The sequence below is a fragment of the Ascidia mentula genome, chromosome 9 (assembly GCF_947561715.1).
Source record: "Ascidia mentula chromosome 9, kaAscMent1.1, whole genome shotgun sequence".
Lineage (NCBI taxonomy): Eukaryota > Metazoa > Chordata > Ascidiacea > Phlebobranchia > Ascidiidae > Ascidia > Ascidia mentula.
Window position 1 is genome coordinate 5,195,466 of NC_138574.1, and position 15,460 is coordinate 5,210,925.

Genomic DNA, 15,460 nt, shown 5'->3' on the forward strand with positions numbered 1-15,460 from the left:
TTGGTCTCTAAATGATCAGGCATGCCGGCGTCAGATAAAGCAGTGTTTCCGGACCAGTGGGTCGCAAAGCTACTTCAGGTGGGTCGCGAAGCATTTCTAAATGTTACAGATTTCTATTAGATCACGAAATTATTGCATTGGTCATATCTCATTGTGGGTCGCACAATAAAACTTGCATTAAAAGTGGGTCGCGAACTGAAAAGGTTGGGAAGCACTGAGATAAAGCAACTTGCAATCCATTTTTTAGACTTGAATCATTCCCTCACTTTTGAAAACGACCACTAATATAATAATTTTATACTATTATGTATTTATTTTATACCATTAGTTATAGGTTTGGGGAATGGAAATACGTACAACACGCTAAGTTACCGAAAAAAAGGGCAAATGTATATTCTGATCAATTGCTACTAAGCTCAAAATCTCAAATGTCGATTGAGAGAATAAAGCAACTCTTTATTTTGCCAGAATGAATAATGGCTTTATTTGCAAGTCAATCAAGAATTGACAAAGCGCTGAAGCGGCGTTAACACAATTAAAAAACAAAACAGAACCAAAGTCTCAATAGAACCGCCAATAAAACATTTTGATCCCATAAAAAAATGCAGGAACATAGAAATACACAGTAAATTGCGAACATTTGTACGTATGTATACGGCATGACGCTTATTTCGATCAAAATTAGTTTTTTGAGTCAAATTAAAGGTAAACCCAGTAGGTCTACTTCAAAACAAGTTAGTTGTGAGACAAAATAAAAGATGGAAAAATGAGGAAAATATTTTCACCGTTTTCGTAAACACTAGTGCGCAACTATAAAATATTACATATTGTAGTTCTAAACCGAATTGCTCCATGTTCTGTTTCATGGATACAATTAAACACCCCATGAACAGCTACCAAGCGCGGTTAAAGCTTCTTGGAAGCTTGTCCATTTGCACATATGTTGATCACGTTGGACGTGGAATAAAATCGCGCGTCTAACAGTCAAAGTCCTTCCCAGGATTAAGCAAGTTTTAATCGGAGCAGGGAAACCAATTCTCCAGTTCGAAAATTTTATCAATGGCCGCTTTGACGTCATAGACGATGTGATCGGCTTTGGTCATTTCTTCGGTGTAGGGAAGGTCCCTATGACCGTGGTCGATCACCAGCCCGTTGTCGTCACTCATTTTCACAGGAATTGGTGAAATACTGGGTTCAAATTCCTCTTCTGGGTCAATGGGTTTCATTGGGGTCGGAAGAGATGGGGAGTAAACTCCAGTACACACGAGCATAGACTTGCACCTGTTATGGAATAAAATAGTTAAAAGTCTGTGTAAATGTCGCCTCCAAAAAGGATGAATGTTAAAGGAAACCCTTGTGGCTTGTTTTTACTTGTTTAACACATTGAGTTCGACCATGTCGCGTAATCATTACAAGGATATTTTCTAGGTCAAGTTGCAAATCATGGGATGTTTAAACGAGGTTGCGACACACACTGTAAATAAATGCAAGGGTCGTAACATTCGCGAGTTCGCTTGTAATCATCACGTTTGCAGTTCAAGCAAGTAAACACACGGCAAGGTTTTCGCTTGGGTCAGCGAAAAGCCAAAATATTCCGTTTTATTTCAGTCACAAGATTCTTGTTGCAATAAAATGAAATATGCTGATGTAAACAGTTACATGATATCGTTTACATGACGTGTACCTTTTGATCCCCCGGACGTTTGTGATGTCACCATGTAGCGCGAAATGCGATTCCACAGCGTTTTGAGCTCCGTCGGCATTTGTGGAAGATTGCATCGGTCGTCGCCCGTTTCGTGGGGACCTAAATATCAACAGGCTTAGGTTTTAAATACAACTCGTTAATCGGGCGTTCGCCAAACACGCAATGACTTGGAAACTTACATTTGCAATTCAGTTTTCTTCTTCTCGATCTCGATTTTCTTTTTAGTCAAAAATCGATTGAACATGTTGGCTCCATATATGTCGGTCAATGGGTTATCTCTGAAGATCATAAAAGAGTTTGTAAAAATCAATAAACCGTTTTTTTTATGAGGGAAAGAAACGACCAATTTCCATATTTTCGGTTTTAAAGTTTTGGATAATTATTTTCATCTTGTGCTAAATGTAAAGTAACTAAATATCTGTAGATTTAATTTTTCATTTTTGCCAATAGTAATACGTATATTAGTCAGATGCTCACCCGATGGCATACACAGTGTCCAGCTGTGGAATTTTGGCGGATGTGGCGATTTCCTCAATCAACTTTTGTGAGTATTCGTAAGTGATTTCGCTTGGCTTTCCCACAAGTGCCGTGTAATCGAGCTCCCGGCCCGTAATCTTCTTGTACAAGTTTTCCAGGCAAACCAAAAAGGCGCCGTGCCCAAATCTGTTTAAAAAGAGGGGAAATGTACTCGTTTCAACTTTGTCGAGCTTTGTGATTCCGTCAAAGTGTTCTCGAAGTTTCGTAAATACCTTCACTGACCGATATTTCAACAATAGACTGTCAAATCAGTTTACCAAAAAGTAAGACACGTTGTGTAAATATTTAAGGCGTGAAGCATACATTTTAAGGGGGTCAGATCTTACCTAGGCATATTGGCTTTTGCCATCCACTGCAAATCCATGTTGACAGCTAGTACTGGTAGTTGTTTGCCGTCGAATTTGGGTGCTTGGTTCGGTTTTCCGTTTGTCACCAAAACGTCAATGATGAGTTGCAGGTTGGTCTCCCACCTACGCACGGAAAAAACACAGTTTCACCCGGCGTTTCGATGCAGTCTTGGGCTAGTTTGTTAACCATTGCAAAAACAAACGCGTAGTGATCGTTGTTTAAATTTTTCCTTTACCTTATGGGCTCGCCGAGCATAACGATGGCTTCAATAGTTGGGAATTCCTCTTCGTCTTCCTCTTGTGTTTTCGGCCACCTCGTGCGATCAACCCAATCCAAGTAGGGGTAAGCTGCCCTTAAGCGCTCAATAGTGATGATCTTTCGAAATCCAAGGCTGAAACAAATTGAAAAAAGTTTGATTTACAATGAAATTAGACAACAAGAACCAAATGCGCGAAGTTCAGAGTTTTTGCTAAAATCCTATGTTCCAATATTCTTTTTACGTGTTAGCGCGAACGTGGACATAACAGTATATGCTGTTTTATATTATGGATTTCAATTTTATCCTTTAAAACTGGGCGAGTGTACTCACCTTTCAGCAACTTTCTGGCTGCCGCCATCGTGTTCTGGGCCAGAAACCAAACACCATTTATCGTGAAAGTCGTGGAACATCTCCAGAGGTGTCTGGGACATCACAATCTGGTCGGGGTTTACTTGGACACCAAGCTTCTCCGACAATGTGGCGGCCTTGACCTCGCGCAAACCGAAACCGTTAGTGCAAAATACACACGGCACTTCGAATTCCCGCTGGTCGGCGCTCATGAGGGATTTCAAAGCGGTCGCTGCCGACGGGATTGGCGTCTTTCCACGCAACAGAACCCCGTCGATGTCGAACATAATGCCGAAGTTGGGCTTCTTTTCAGCCTGCGGAAGCAAGGGTTTCCGATTATAATTACAATTTTTCATAAACAAGCTATGATATGTACTTTAGGTATACCCATATGGTGTGTTTTTTACTTGTTAGGAAAAGATATACTTTTGTCAAATGAATGAATATAATTAGTTTCCTTGGCCACGGCAAACTGCGCTTTCGTGAAAAGAAACGCAACAATTCGCCTCACAATATTTGACCTCTGCAAAATCGCTTCCGCCAATGTCAATTCACCAGCTATTGGCAATGGCCCTATTGGATCGTTAAGTAACGTTCGCAGCGAACACTTGCGGTTTCATGAAAACAAGCTGACAGCGCGGTATTTGAAGTAGTTAACCTACTTTGCCTTCCTGCCATAACGACGAAGCGAATGCACAGTTAATTGTTACACACACGACACAAAATCACAATGTTGCAACAACTTTTGCAATATTAATAGTGTTCCGTAATTAATGCATTGTGGTTTGGTTATGAAAACAAAAATCATTAAAGAAACCTTTTGGGCAGTACCTTTGAATTGTTGTTGTTATTGTTGTTGTTAAGATCAAGTTCCATGCTTCTTTCTTTGGTAAGCAACTTGGTTAAATCAAAACAGCGCTAAGATTTGCTTGAATAATCTAAGTACAACAGTGCAATCGATGAGATATATATACAGTTTACTATCTTGGCATATGCTGAAATGTTGCAACTAACTGTCTACAATGAGTGGTTAACTAAAGCATTATAACCATGAACAGCATTCAACACACCCATTCCATAAGATTGAAAATGTATTGAGGCGCAGGCTGGTAATAAAGGCCGCGATTTGCACTGGCAATCACGTAGACCACGCGTGTTTTTATGGAAGAAGTGCCAGTCTCTGTTTTGTTTGCGCGCTCAGAGCAACGCACAACGGTACCTGGCAAAAACAACCTGTTGATTGCAAGCTTCCTTTCCATTTGGTGAACGTGCATGGCGGCACATTTTTTTATCGATATAAACAGGTAGAACTTAATCTTGTCCCAACAAACATGTCGCTGATACACATGACAAGTTCAACCTCTATGAGGTGAAACTTTTTTAAAAATACGATGAACTCCGATCAAAATCTATGTCTTGATAAGAAACGCGCCATGTACAGTGCCTTCAGGCTTTTATACATGCATTGATGCATGGGCAACTACAACTAAGCAGCAGAACAATGATTGAGTTTAACATCTGCATTTTCTTCTGTGACGGAACAATTGGATTTGGATCCCGCTTTATACTCAATACCGGGCGGCAATAAACCCATCGAGGGCCCGGGGTCGAGCGGCGACTGACGTAATAGCGCAACTGTTGACAACTTCCCGTCGATGCCCACGTGACGCGGGATCAAGTGCGTTTGTCACGTGACCGAGTTCTTTGTGGTAAACTGTTTACGCAAAATTTCGCATGTGAATAAATTCTTCACAAACTCATGCTTAACAGCACGACGACAGTTTCGTAACGTTCACTGAACCGAGAAATTTCTGGAACTAACGGCATATTCCACGCGCGTAAATCGATACCATACAATGGGTAAGTTGGATGCAACAACCAAACTCGAGCGGCTTAAGGTTAGTTTAGTAACCCTCTGTATTACTTTCAAAACCTCATCGTTAGCATAATACTAAGAAAACGAAGATATAATGTAAGTATGATATTTTATATATTTATTCCAAAGCGGTTGATACAGTTATAAACAGCATACCATTACCTAAGCCTCACGCCCGGTCAAATTAGAGTTACAGGCATTTAACAATAGACCCGATTCTAGTAGCGTAAGGCGTATAACAACGATTACAGCAATATCCAAAACTGACGAACGATGCAATGCACCACCTTTATATAAAACGCTATTGTTTGTTAAAGATTCGCCCAAAGCCCTTAACAATCGCGTTCTTTGCACTACTGTTTTGTTTGCTCGAAGCAAGAATAACGACACCCAACTGAACCCCTTGCAAGAGCACCGGCTTTTTCGTGTGTTTGGGTGTGCAACCCGGCCCTTCTGTTGCGACATGTGTTTGTAGAGCACGCATCCAACCACGCGGCAACCATGCGCGAATCACGCAGTGTTCACGTGACGAGTCGGTCACCCCAGCTGCTGTGGTTCAACGGCTTGCAATGAAATATTCTCTTTAATGTAACCTCCATTACGTGTGTATTAGTAAAAGCTATTCAGTATGCTAATGTGAATGTTATACTTTGAAGTGCACTTTTTGGGCAGCAAAAAATTATGCTTGTTAAAGTTTACATCACGGGAATATACAAAATCCGATTTTTAATTGAAGGGTTGCATATATAAGTAAAATCCTTGTCTGTCCACAGCTTGCAACAAACAATCGGCAGACAACACGCCATATTACGCAACTATTGCGAAAATGATTCAACCGGTGTATTGTGATGTCACATTAAAAACATAAACAACCGGTGCCCATGCAACTGTCCACGCTTCCAGCACGCTGCAAGTAGGTGGCCCACCACAAATGAAAGTGGAACCTATTGTTTCACAGGCTAAGAATGGAAATCAATAAAAAGGATTACAATGTATTGTTAAATTAACGACGTCAACGCTTGAACGTTTTTGTCGTTTGTACTTCGGTCACGTAAAACCACTGATACTGCGTTTCAAATTGGTATCTGTTCGGGACAGGTAGCTGTATTTGTGATGGGTGAAAATATCATGCAAAAAAATATGCAACAATTTTTAGTTGTAACGCATTTAACTGCATTGATCGTAAAATCAATGAGCGAAACAATCAAAAATTAGGTTTTTTGGTTTGCATCGAATTGTTGCGTAATGATGACCCGCTTCAAAATTGGTGTGTTTTTATTACTTGAAACGCGTTTATGTTGAATCGGACAAGAAGAGGTATTTTGTCGATTTGCGTCAATGTTACGACAGAACAGCACAAACGCATTCAATACATTTTATTGCGGCAAACAACTGTTTACGCCTTTCACGTAAACAACGATATGATAGTGACCAGTTACAATTACAAGAACTGTATATAAATTACTTTATGAAATAAAAGGCACTTCTTGACGTTCGTCTGGGAATTTTGTTACGGCAAACAATGCGAGCGATGCAGTTATCTGTTTTGCAACTAAAAATTGGCCCGCTAAAATCTTTGTTCCACTTTCAATTTTCTTTTGGACATAACATGTTATTGCGTAACATATCGACCAAAACATGTTTTGGTGATGGTAAAACGAACTCGATTAACCTCACAAAAGGGAAGTGGCCTGCAAGCGCTGCACTGCAGCCGCTCAGCTGCTAAATTGGAACAACAAAGCAATAACTGACCATTATTTTTGCAAATAGTTCTAATAAGCGGTGCAAAATATTTAGTTCACTTAGCTTTTATATTTAGCTCACAGCGGTGTATAATGAACAGAACAAGATCAGTGCGGTGTTAAAAAAATAACGAAACAAGTGTTACATAAACCTATGTTCTCATGTCGTAACAGTAAATGTTTGTGTGCTATATTCGGTGATTTCTGCGAACAGGTATGATTTTTTGTCGTTACTTTGTGTGATCAAATAGGAAAATGATTCTTGGTGCATTAGCAAAACGTAAACAATCATCACCATGTAAACTGAATAAAAACCCCTTACTTCCGCACCACGTGCTGTGCATGTGATTCGTGCGTGATGAACGCGTGGTCAGCCAACTCAACATATGTTCCAATAAGCCCCCGAAGGCGCACGATCAATTATTGAAAGATCGATGTTGGTTTCTGGACATGACACGATATTGAACTTCTGACGTCATAAATAGTCCGGGAACGTATTCCAATCGCGCAATGGCAACCAGACTGTTTCTACTTATATTAAGAGGTTGAAATATACGCCAGCATAAGTTCTACGTTAGTACAAGTAAAGGTTGAATTGGACATGAGAATCTGAATTCAAAGTTGTTTCATTTGTTTTGACTGGTGCAGCATCAAACTTAATGAAACAAACCAAAAACATTTCCATTTTTTTCAAAACAAGACATTATTGTGATTTGTCTTTGTATTTCAAACCTTTACCTGATGTCTTCTGTCATTATTCACCACATTAGCGCTCGGCGGAGTCTAGCACACAAACGATTAAGTGGTTGCTGGATTGATTAGCGTTTACTACTCAACATGACGAATTCACGAACGTCGCCAACACCAGCTGCATTTAACTACATGCTAACTACTACATTAACCACGATTGCACGAAATATGGGGTTCCAGCTACCGTAAAATAGCCAGGCAAGTTTTTTTTATATTCACCGTTGCACTAAGGTGCTCCCTTTAAATGTCGGCCTGTTTAAAACTGATTGAATAAAAAAATAGTGATTGCAGTGATGTATAAGCCCTCAATTACCGACTGTCCAAGGTGTTTGAAGACATTGGCTCCGGACACAGCTGTCTTTTTTACTACACATAGTTGCGTTTGCATGAAATAGAAAATATATAGAAAAAGATCTGGCAATTCACTTATATATGCGATTTCACCAAACCATACTGAACCTCACAGTTCAAAGCAGCATTGACGGCACCGTGGCGCAGTTTACTTCCAGTATAACACGCTTGAAGTTAAAAATGTTTTGCATTGAAAATAAAGTGGAGTAAAAAGAAACAACATTTTTTAATGCTCAACAAAGTGATTATCGAATTTATTCTTGACATTCTTATATGCGCGTCCAATGTAACGGTCAAATTACAAACTAAGTCTTAAATATATCCACCAGCATTAAATACTGACCGCATCGACATTCCAAGTTTTAAAACCAAATTTTAGTTTAAATCGCGCTCTTCAAGATTATAAAAACGTTTATCAGGCTTATTTTTTAAGACTTACATAGTCAGACATATGACATTAAGTTTAAATCGCCCAAATCGCAAGATAGTATGATTGTTGATTCATTTACCTAACTTGGTATTGAAGTTTAATAAACCATGAGTGTATTGCATTAATATAGCAGAATACTGAATGTTGTTTTTTTGGCTGTAAAATTTGGGTTGAACGCAAATAAGTAAAAACATACCATGCAGATAAATATGAACCATACTCTCAGCAAGCGGATCAACATAAGGGATAACAATACGTCATTGGTCATTATAACGAAGTCATAAAAGCGCCAGAAAGATCAAGGAACGTTGAACAATGAATTGTGGGACGAATTTACGACATTATGTAACACTTACGTCATTAGTACGTCGGTCAAATTGTTGACTGTTGGTATGCCACGCTGTTTACATATGTCTTGTTAACAATAACACCCTTACATAGTTTCTGTTGCTATTTACCAAAGATTCCAAATTTAGTTTAAAGCTTCTGGTTCTTCAATGTTGCTTTATGTGTTTTGCATGCGATAGTATCATTTTTTGTGAAAAAGATCGCTTTAGATAAGGTTTGTGACTAGATGCTATATATAGCGTTACTGTTGCTGAACATAAGTTACGTAGATTTTTTTGTAAAGTTTCGTCTGTCATCCGGCGAGACTTCTTCATGCAGGGTTATGGAGCAGCAGTTCATTAAGCGCATACACCACCAAAAACGCAAGCACAGCGTTAAAGTGAACATAAGAAAATGAGAAGTAGGTTACATTGGCACCGCAACGACCACTGCAAGCTTTCACTGAGATATGCTCCACCGCAGTCCTTGCAAGGAATTAAATAAACAACTCCCTTGGGTTGGGCTGTCACCTTCTTAATATGCTCAGATATTCTGTCGCCCAGCGTTCTATGGGGCTTGGTGTGTAGACCACAATGCTATGATCCGACATCATCATACGATAAAGTGTGTCCGTTAAGCCACGGGCATATAGTATAACGATTATGCCGGTGGTTTCGCGCTGTTAGGACCTTATTGTGGGTTTTGGTGGGTGATTGGCAACGTTGGTCAAGTGCCCGACCCATATACCAAGAAGAAAACCTGATCGGAATTCGTGGCCACAGGATATCCTGTGGGTTCAAATCCCGGTGTGGTAAAAAAATATCCATGACGAATACAATTTATCAAGAATGCGCTGCGAAAGAACTTGCATCAGTCATGGATATTAGGAAGAAAAAACGCAATGAAGCCATAGCGCCAACTACCGTCACAATTTTTACACCATATGTCCGTGGTTTTGTGGAGCATCTCTTGATGAAATCGGAAGAGCGTTACAGATTCGGTTGAAAGAGCATCGGCGCGACGTTGCAGCGAAGAACAGTTAAGTAACGGCATTAGCAAAACATGCTGCTGCGCACGGACACCGAGGACTTGACGTTTTTCTTGTGTTTTTTTGTGTTGTGTGCGCTTAATGAATTAAATGCATACGCTAGTCAGTCTCTATTATCTTCCAAAATCTTAAGCTTCATTACTTTTAACCTCGCTGATTGAAATGGGACGAATATTTTTTTGCTGCACCGCGATTCGAACTTTTATAGTGGTCACAAATCCGGATCAGGTTTCCTGCTTGATGTATGGGTAAAGTGCCTTGATCCTTGTAGACAATGCGAAATACCCGTTTTTCATCAACAAGTTTTTTTTTTAAAAAGGGGCGAATGATTCAATTGCGGGATTACGACACGATAAGGAAACATGGAATGTTGCAATGGGCGCTGACGCGAGGCAAAAACGACATAATTTTGAAAGCGACACCGTGTGGTGTGTGTTATGATCCACACCGTCCGCTGCAGGGCGCTGCATTTCCAAAGCTCATGGCAAGCCACATCCCGTAGTTTGCAAAACATTGACAAAGCAATAGTTTGTTTGATGCCAATATGACAAAATTTTAATTTTAATATTGCCCGATCTGTACCAAACTTGTGGACTTTTGGAGCAACATTTAAATGCATATGCGTGACAGCGACCAGTGCATACAAAAAGTAAATAGTACACCTTCTTAAATAGTTTAGAAATTTTGGCAGTGATGAACAAGTTCAAACGATAAAAGGTAAAAAGTGCACATTTTTAACTTCAAACGAAACAAAATTTTGGAACACAGTCGATAGATAAAATTTATCTTTTTGTAAATCCGAACCGGTGAAGTTATATCCTTGAACTGGAACTTCTTTGATAATTTGAACATTAACATGCAGTATGTACACGAGAACCCTTTACAATACACTTTATACAACATTAGCCAGAAGTGTCGCTCGGTTTTAGAATATAAACAATCTGAAAGCAAACGTTTCAGCACTCATTATGTACACAACCCCGGATTTTGGGGGTTAGTATTTCTTAAGGAAACCCAATAGTTGGTATAAAAAGCTAGAAATACACTACTACGTTGCTATATGTTATGTAAACGCTTTGCACATAATTTTTTTGTTTACAATCAAATACGAAATATTGCACCGATAACTCTAAAGCGCCATCGACCGGATGTTTCCTTTAATACGGAATTGCCACTAGGACAACCAAAGAAAGTTTTAAATAATGCTCTCTGTACCCCAATACCACCGTACAGTATCTCAACGTACATGCCTGATTAATCTTTATATACATACACATTTGCGATTCAACTGGGTGAAATCCCTTGAAAAAATGCAACAGATAGTAAACGGGTTTAGCTAATATATGTGGTAATGTTCTTTATGTGACTAAAATATTCTATCCTTTCTGGTATAATATGCCGGTATGTTTTTCATTCATAATTCATAATGTGAATACTGAATCTTTTAAAATGAAAGTCTAAACCGTTTATTTCGTTTAGTGGATGAAACTTTCGTGCCAGAAAATAGTGCGGACAGTCTTCACAAAGGTTGAAAACCACTGAATTACTCAATAGAGCAGGGGTGGCCAGACCTGCTTCATGCTCGAGCCGCATATAACAAAATCCAGTTTTAAAAGAGCCACAACACAAACACAATAAAACATACGAATTTATTTACTCACAACGAAGTGTAGCTATTGATTAAATATTAGTGCTGCGTGGTGATACTGTGAGTACCTGGGCTGCAAGACGTTTGAAATTAGGCTGATATGATGTTAAAGCCGTTCGGAGAACGCATTGTTTCATAGTGTGATCAAACAACTCGCCAAGACCGGGAAAATGCATGTCTAATTCATCAATGCTAATTCATTAAAGAGCCGCAATCAAGGACTCAAAGAGCCGCAGTTTGGCCACCCCTACACTAGAGGTTCCAGTCAAAACGCACAAAGCTGTGCGATAAAGATTTGCTGCTTGCAAATTTTATATTAAACGAATGCAATCCTGGTATATTCAATATCTACACTGATGTAACCGAAAAACACAACTTTTACCACTTATTGTATGTATTAATAAACGAAATTAAAAAGGTTTTAAAAACACACACAATTATTGACAAAACATAATATAAAGTGTTCACTGACTGCCACTGGGGTGAACAAAAAAATCTTACATGGAACAAAACAAAAAACATTGTTTTTGTATCTCAAAAACCTTAAAAGCATTTTATGCAGCGTTAGTAGCTTTGTACATATTTACAAAAAAAGATAAAAACACAGTTTTGTTGCGCAAGGAAGAAAACACGAATGGTAGGCGATAATAGGCAGAGGCATGACACTGATGGTAGGTTTATGTTAACCATGGCTCGATGCAATTCTGAAAAACAGTGTAATTTCGATGCCAATGCGTGTGATGCACATTTGCCACTGTACATTCATGCAGTCTCGCATTCCTATCAAGAGTTTTTAATCCAAAAACATCATCATGGTAGAGCTGTAAAATAAAAAAATCTGATTACAAAAAATTACATTAAATGACAAACGTAGCCATGGCACCACACAAATATAGAAGATGAACTAAATACTATTTGAAAACCCATTTAAATCAAAACATTTCATTTTAGGGTTTAAAAAAAAGTTGTCTACAACTTTGGTCTGGCAAGAAGTAAACATAGATTTTATTTAAATGTAAAAAAATACACTACGCCTGGTATCAATAATGCCAAATATTTTATGTTCTGTAGTATTCATAATTTCCTTTTTTTAAATGAGAGATTTTAACAACAATTTACATACCCTTAATTTTCGCATTGGAACTGGTTTCTCATTTCTGTTAAAGCAGCCAAATTGGGCAGATTGCCATGGAGCAATAACTCCATCATCTGGTCCCCCAATTAAAACCAAGTTGCCAAGGCGAGCAAAGTTCGACTTCCATGTCTTGCGGTAACTGAAGTCTTCATGCACACTTTCATTGTTTAATGCAGCCAGATATGAACTGTACTTTTTATACTGCTTTGAATGGTGAGGATCTGCAACAGAGTAATTATACAAAAATTTGAAATTAAACTCATAATGTGCTTAAAATGACAAAAAATGAACTGTTTTTGGTGAATAGCTATGCCTAGGGGACAGCAGAAATCTTCTTAAAAATTAGATATTAAATCGTATGACATAGCGTTGCATCACAAATACACATGAATTGCTAAATTTTACCTTTCCAATAATTTCCAATTGAGAACAATTGTCCATAGTTGGTGTAAAAAAATCTGTACAAATCCTCTTTGAGTTTTGATGGCAGCAACCAATTGATAAAAGATGTGTCTAAAATAGTATATGGTATTGTTAAAGCAAAGTAACATAAAATGTGATAAAATTTAAGCAGAAAAAATTCTTGGTATAAATATACAATAAAACAAATTGAGTACATTACCTCCAAATTGTCCATTCAGTGGTGATGATAAAGCAATAAAACTGTCAACATTGTGATTGTCACTGGTTTGAATTAGTCCTCTTCCAATCAGACCACCTGAAAATAATACAACCAATAAAAAAAGTTCAGAAAAATAAACACTATTCAGCTGTTACAAAATAAGTTTTAGTTTAATTACATTTTATTGTTGCTGGTCAGTAATTTTATCTAATGTTCGTTTCGAAAACAACTAAACAAAAGAAAATCCGGGTAAACAATATTTAAGTTACGAAGATATCATGGCACAATATCCAACAAACATTTAAAATATTGGGTGTGATTCCCTTAAATAAGTTTGAGCACTCCTAAAACTGGCAAACCAAATTACAGCGGGCGTCGCTTGTCACGTAGAAGGATTACATGAAGCGTCCAGTCACGGGTCACCATGGGTGCCCATTATTTGGGTCCTTGTTGTTTTAAGCCCAAGTCGTCATTGGTCAACGTTTGTGGCGGTAACTTACGGTCAAACCGCTCTTCAGCTGATCCATTGTTCGTTGCGCAACAAAGAGAGAGTCGGGGTTACTAGCGGTCATACAAAAACACACGCGCCGCATCGTCAACCAATCGCGTCCCCGCACAGAAACGCACGATGAGGTTACTGTAGGTCACTCTACCAACCTTGAGAGTAGCCGATTACGTGCACGCCGTCTTGAGCTGTTTTCATGATGGGGTCAGTGAAGTTTTTGATGACTGAAAGTTGCTCCCAAAGAGGTTTAAAGCTGTAGTAATGATCAAACAAATCAAGCCTGTGGACCTCAGTTCCAGGATGCGCCTATACAAAAAACAACAACACACATTATTAAATGAATGCAGTCTTAAATGCAAAATACGCTGACAAGAACACCAATGTACTAAAATAACAGTAAGTGTTCTGTACCTTACGAATATAAGTTCCCAACTGTGACAGGTCTTTAGCGTCGTCCAATATTCCGTGTATGATTATTACAGGTTTGTAACCGAAGGTTTTTACACTTTGGAGCAACAGTACAATCCATATTTGCAGCAGCGCAAACGATGTATACTTTGACATGATGATACAGCACAAGCTAAGCTCTTGCAGAACTCACTCTACAGTACAACAAAAACGTAAACAATGCAATGAAACGACTCATAACTAGCATTACTTTTATAGGCTAGGTTCTTCCAGGAAATACGCCAGACCTGTGACCAAATTTCCTGTTTAGACTTAATAATAATGCCTTTCTTACGTCGCAATAACTCAACAATCCGCTCATGTCATGATAATATCTGGCGGAAAGCTTAAGATAACTTTGAGTCTCATCCTGTGTGGATTATACATTGCACGACTTCCTGTCCACATTTCTACTTGACAAGATGTTTGTTTTAATTATACAAAACTTTTTTAAATTTGCCAGTACCACTTGACTCAAATATAAGGTCTAAAAAACAGGAACTATTTCTGGAACTGCGTTACTTCACGATGTCCGTAACTATGCGATACAGCTGTTGTACAAGTGACCAGCAGTCGCACAAACAAAAAGCAAAGCGAACACGGGAAAAAAGAACTAGTTCGGAGATACGGTTTGCCGACCCAGATAGCGGTGTCGCTGCGCGTTATTCTAAACTAGCACGAAGAGAACATACTTACACAAGTATTGTTTGGGTTAGATAAGTAGTTTACAAGACTAAGATAGAACGTCACCAAACATACCTTTTGGTGGGATTGCGGTAAAATGTGGCAATAATGCTACTTATTTTTTCTCAAAAAGTTATATTATGTTCCATACAACGTTCATGATGTTCCTCATTATCTAAATTTAAAATGCTGCATTAATAACATCACTTCGGCAAATATATTTTTGCGACTACAATATCTGTCGTATATATTTCCACATTGTTTTCGCCGTTGGCGATGCTGATACCTGCTCTGAGCTCGATGAGGAGTGAACGCTTTTATATACGACAGATGTTTTGGTCGCACGAGAGTACGAGGCTGTAAAACATTTCGTTGTTTTTTGTCCATCATATCACAACCCCCAATAACCTCCCAGCCTAATAGCCCGACAAACATGTTGATCTCCTCTGAACGATCCTATCACTTATTTAGCAAATAGTTGTTCGCAGTTTGAAGCTACCTTGTCCTAGTTTCCAAAAATAGTTGTTCCCAAACAGATTTTGTCAAAGTGGCACCACCCAGTGTTGAGCCAATCAGAATTGGCCACGTGACGCAAAGGAGGCGTTGAAAGGGTGGTTTATCCGACTGAACTCGTTTGAACCGAACGAGTGAACTGTGGTCGCTTGACACAATTGGCTTGTTTTCTTCTGCCAAAGTAA

The 15,460-nt window shown here is 38.8% G+C and overlaps 2 protein-coding genes across 3 annotated transcripts; both read right to left on the reverse strand.

Annotated features, from left to right (window-relative positions):
- Positions 1-481: 481 nt before the first annotated feature.
- LOC145913737 (haloacid dehalogenase-like hydrolase domain-containing 5) lies at positions 482-4,137 on the reverse strand. 2 transcript variants are annotated; one of them, XM_083001486.1, is made up of 8 exons: positions 4,029-4,137; positions 3,180-3,511; positions 2,826-2,981; positions 2,569-2,712; positions 2,183-2,368; positions 1,885-1,983; positions 1,685-1,804; positions 482-1,281 (listed from the first exon to the last, which is right to left on the reverse strand). In XM_083001486.1, the coding sequence occupies exons 1-8, from the start codon at positions 4,071-4,073 to the stop codon at positions 1,014-1,016; spliced, it is 1,350 nt and encodes a 449-aa protein (XP_082857612.1). In that variant the 5' UTR covers positions 4,074-4,137; the 3' UTR covers positions 482-1,013. The 2 variants fall into 2 exon arrangements, with proteins under 2 accessions (XP_082857612.1, XP_082857611.1); XM_083001485.1 differs by having other exon boundaries at positions 1,685-1,819.
- A 7,614-nt stretch (positions 4,138-11,751) lies between these two features.
- On the reverse strand, positions 11,752-14,270 carry LOC145913561 (lysosomal thioesterase PPT2-like). Its single transcript, XM_083001277.1, has 6 exons — positions 14,043-14,270; positions 13,784-13,937; positions 13,127-13,222; positions 12,910-13,017; positions 12,493-12,725; positions 11,752-12,190 (listed from the first exon to the last, which is right to left on the reverse strand). The coding sequence occupies exons 1-6, from the start codon at positions 14,193-14,195 to the stop codon at positions 12,047-12,049; spliced, it is 888 nt and encodes a 295-aa protein (XP_082857403.1). The 5' UTR covers positions 14,196-14,270; the 3' UTR covers positions 11,752-12,046.
- Positions 14,271-15,460: the final 1,190 nt, after the last annotated feature.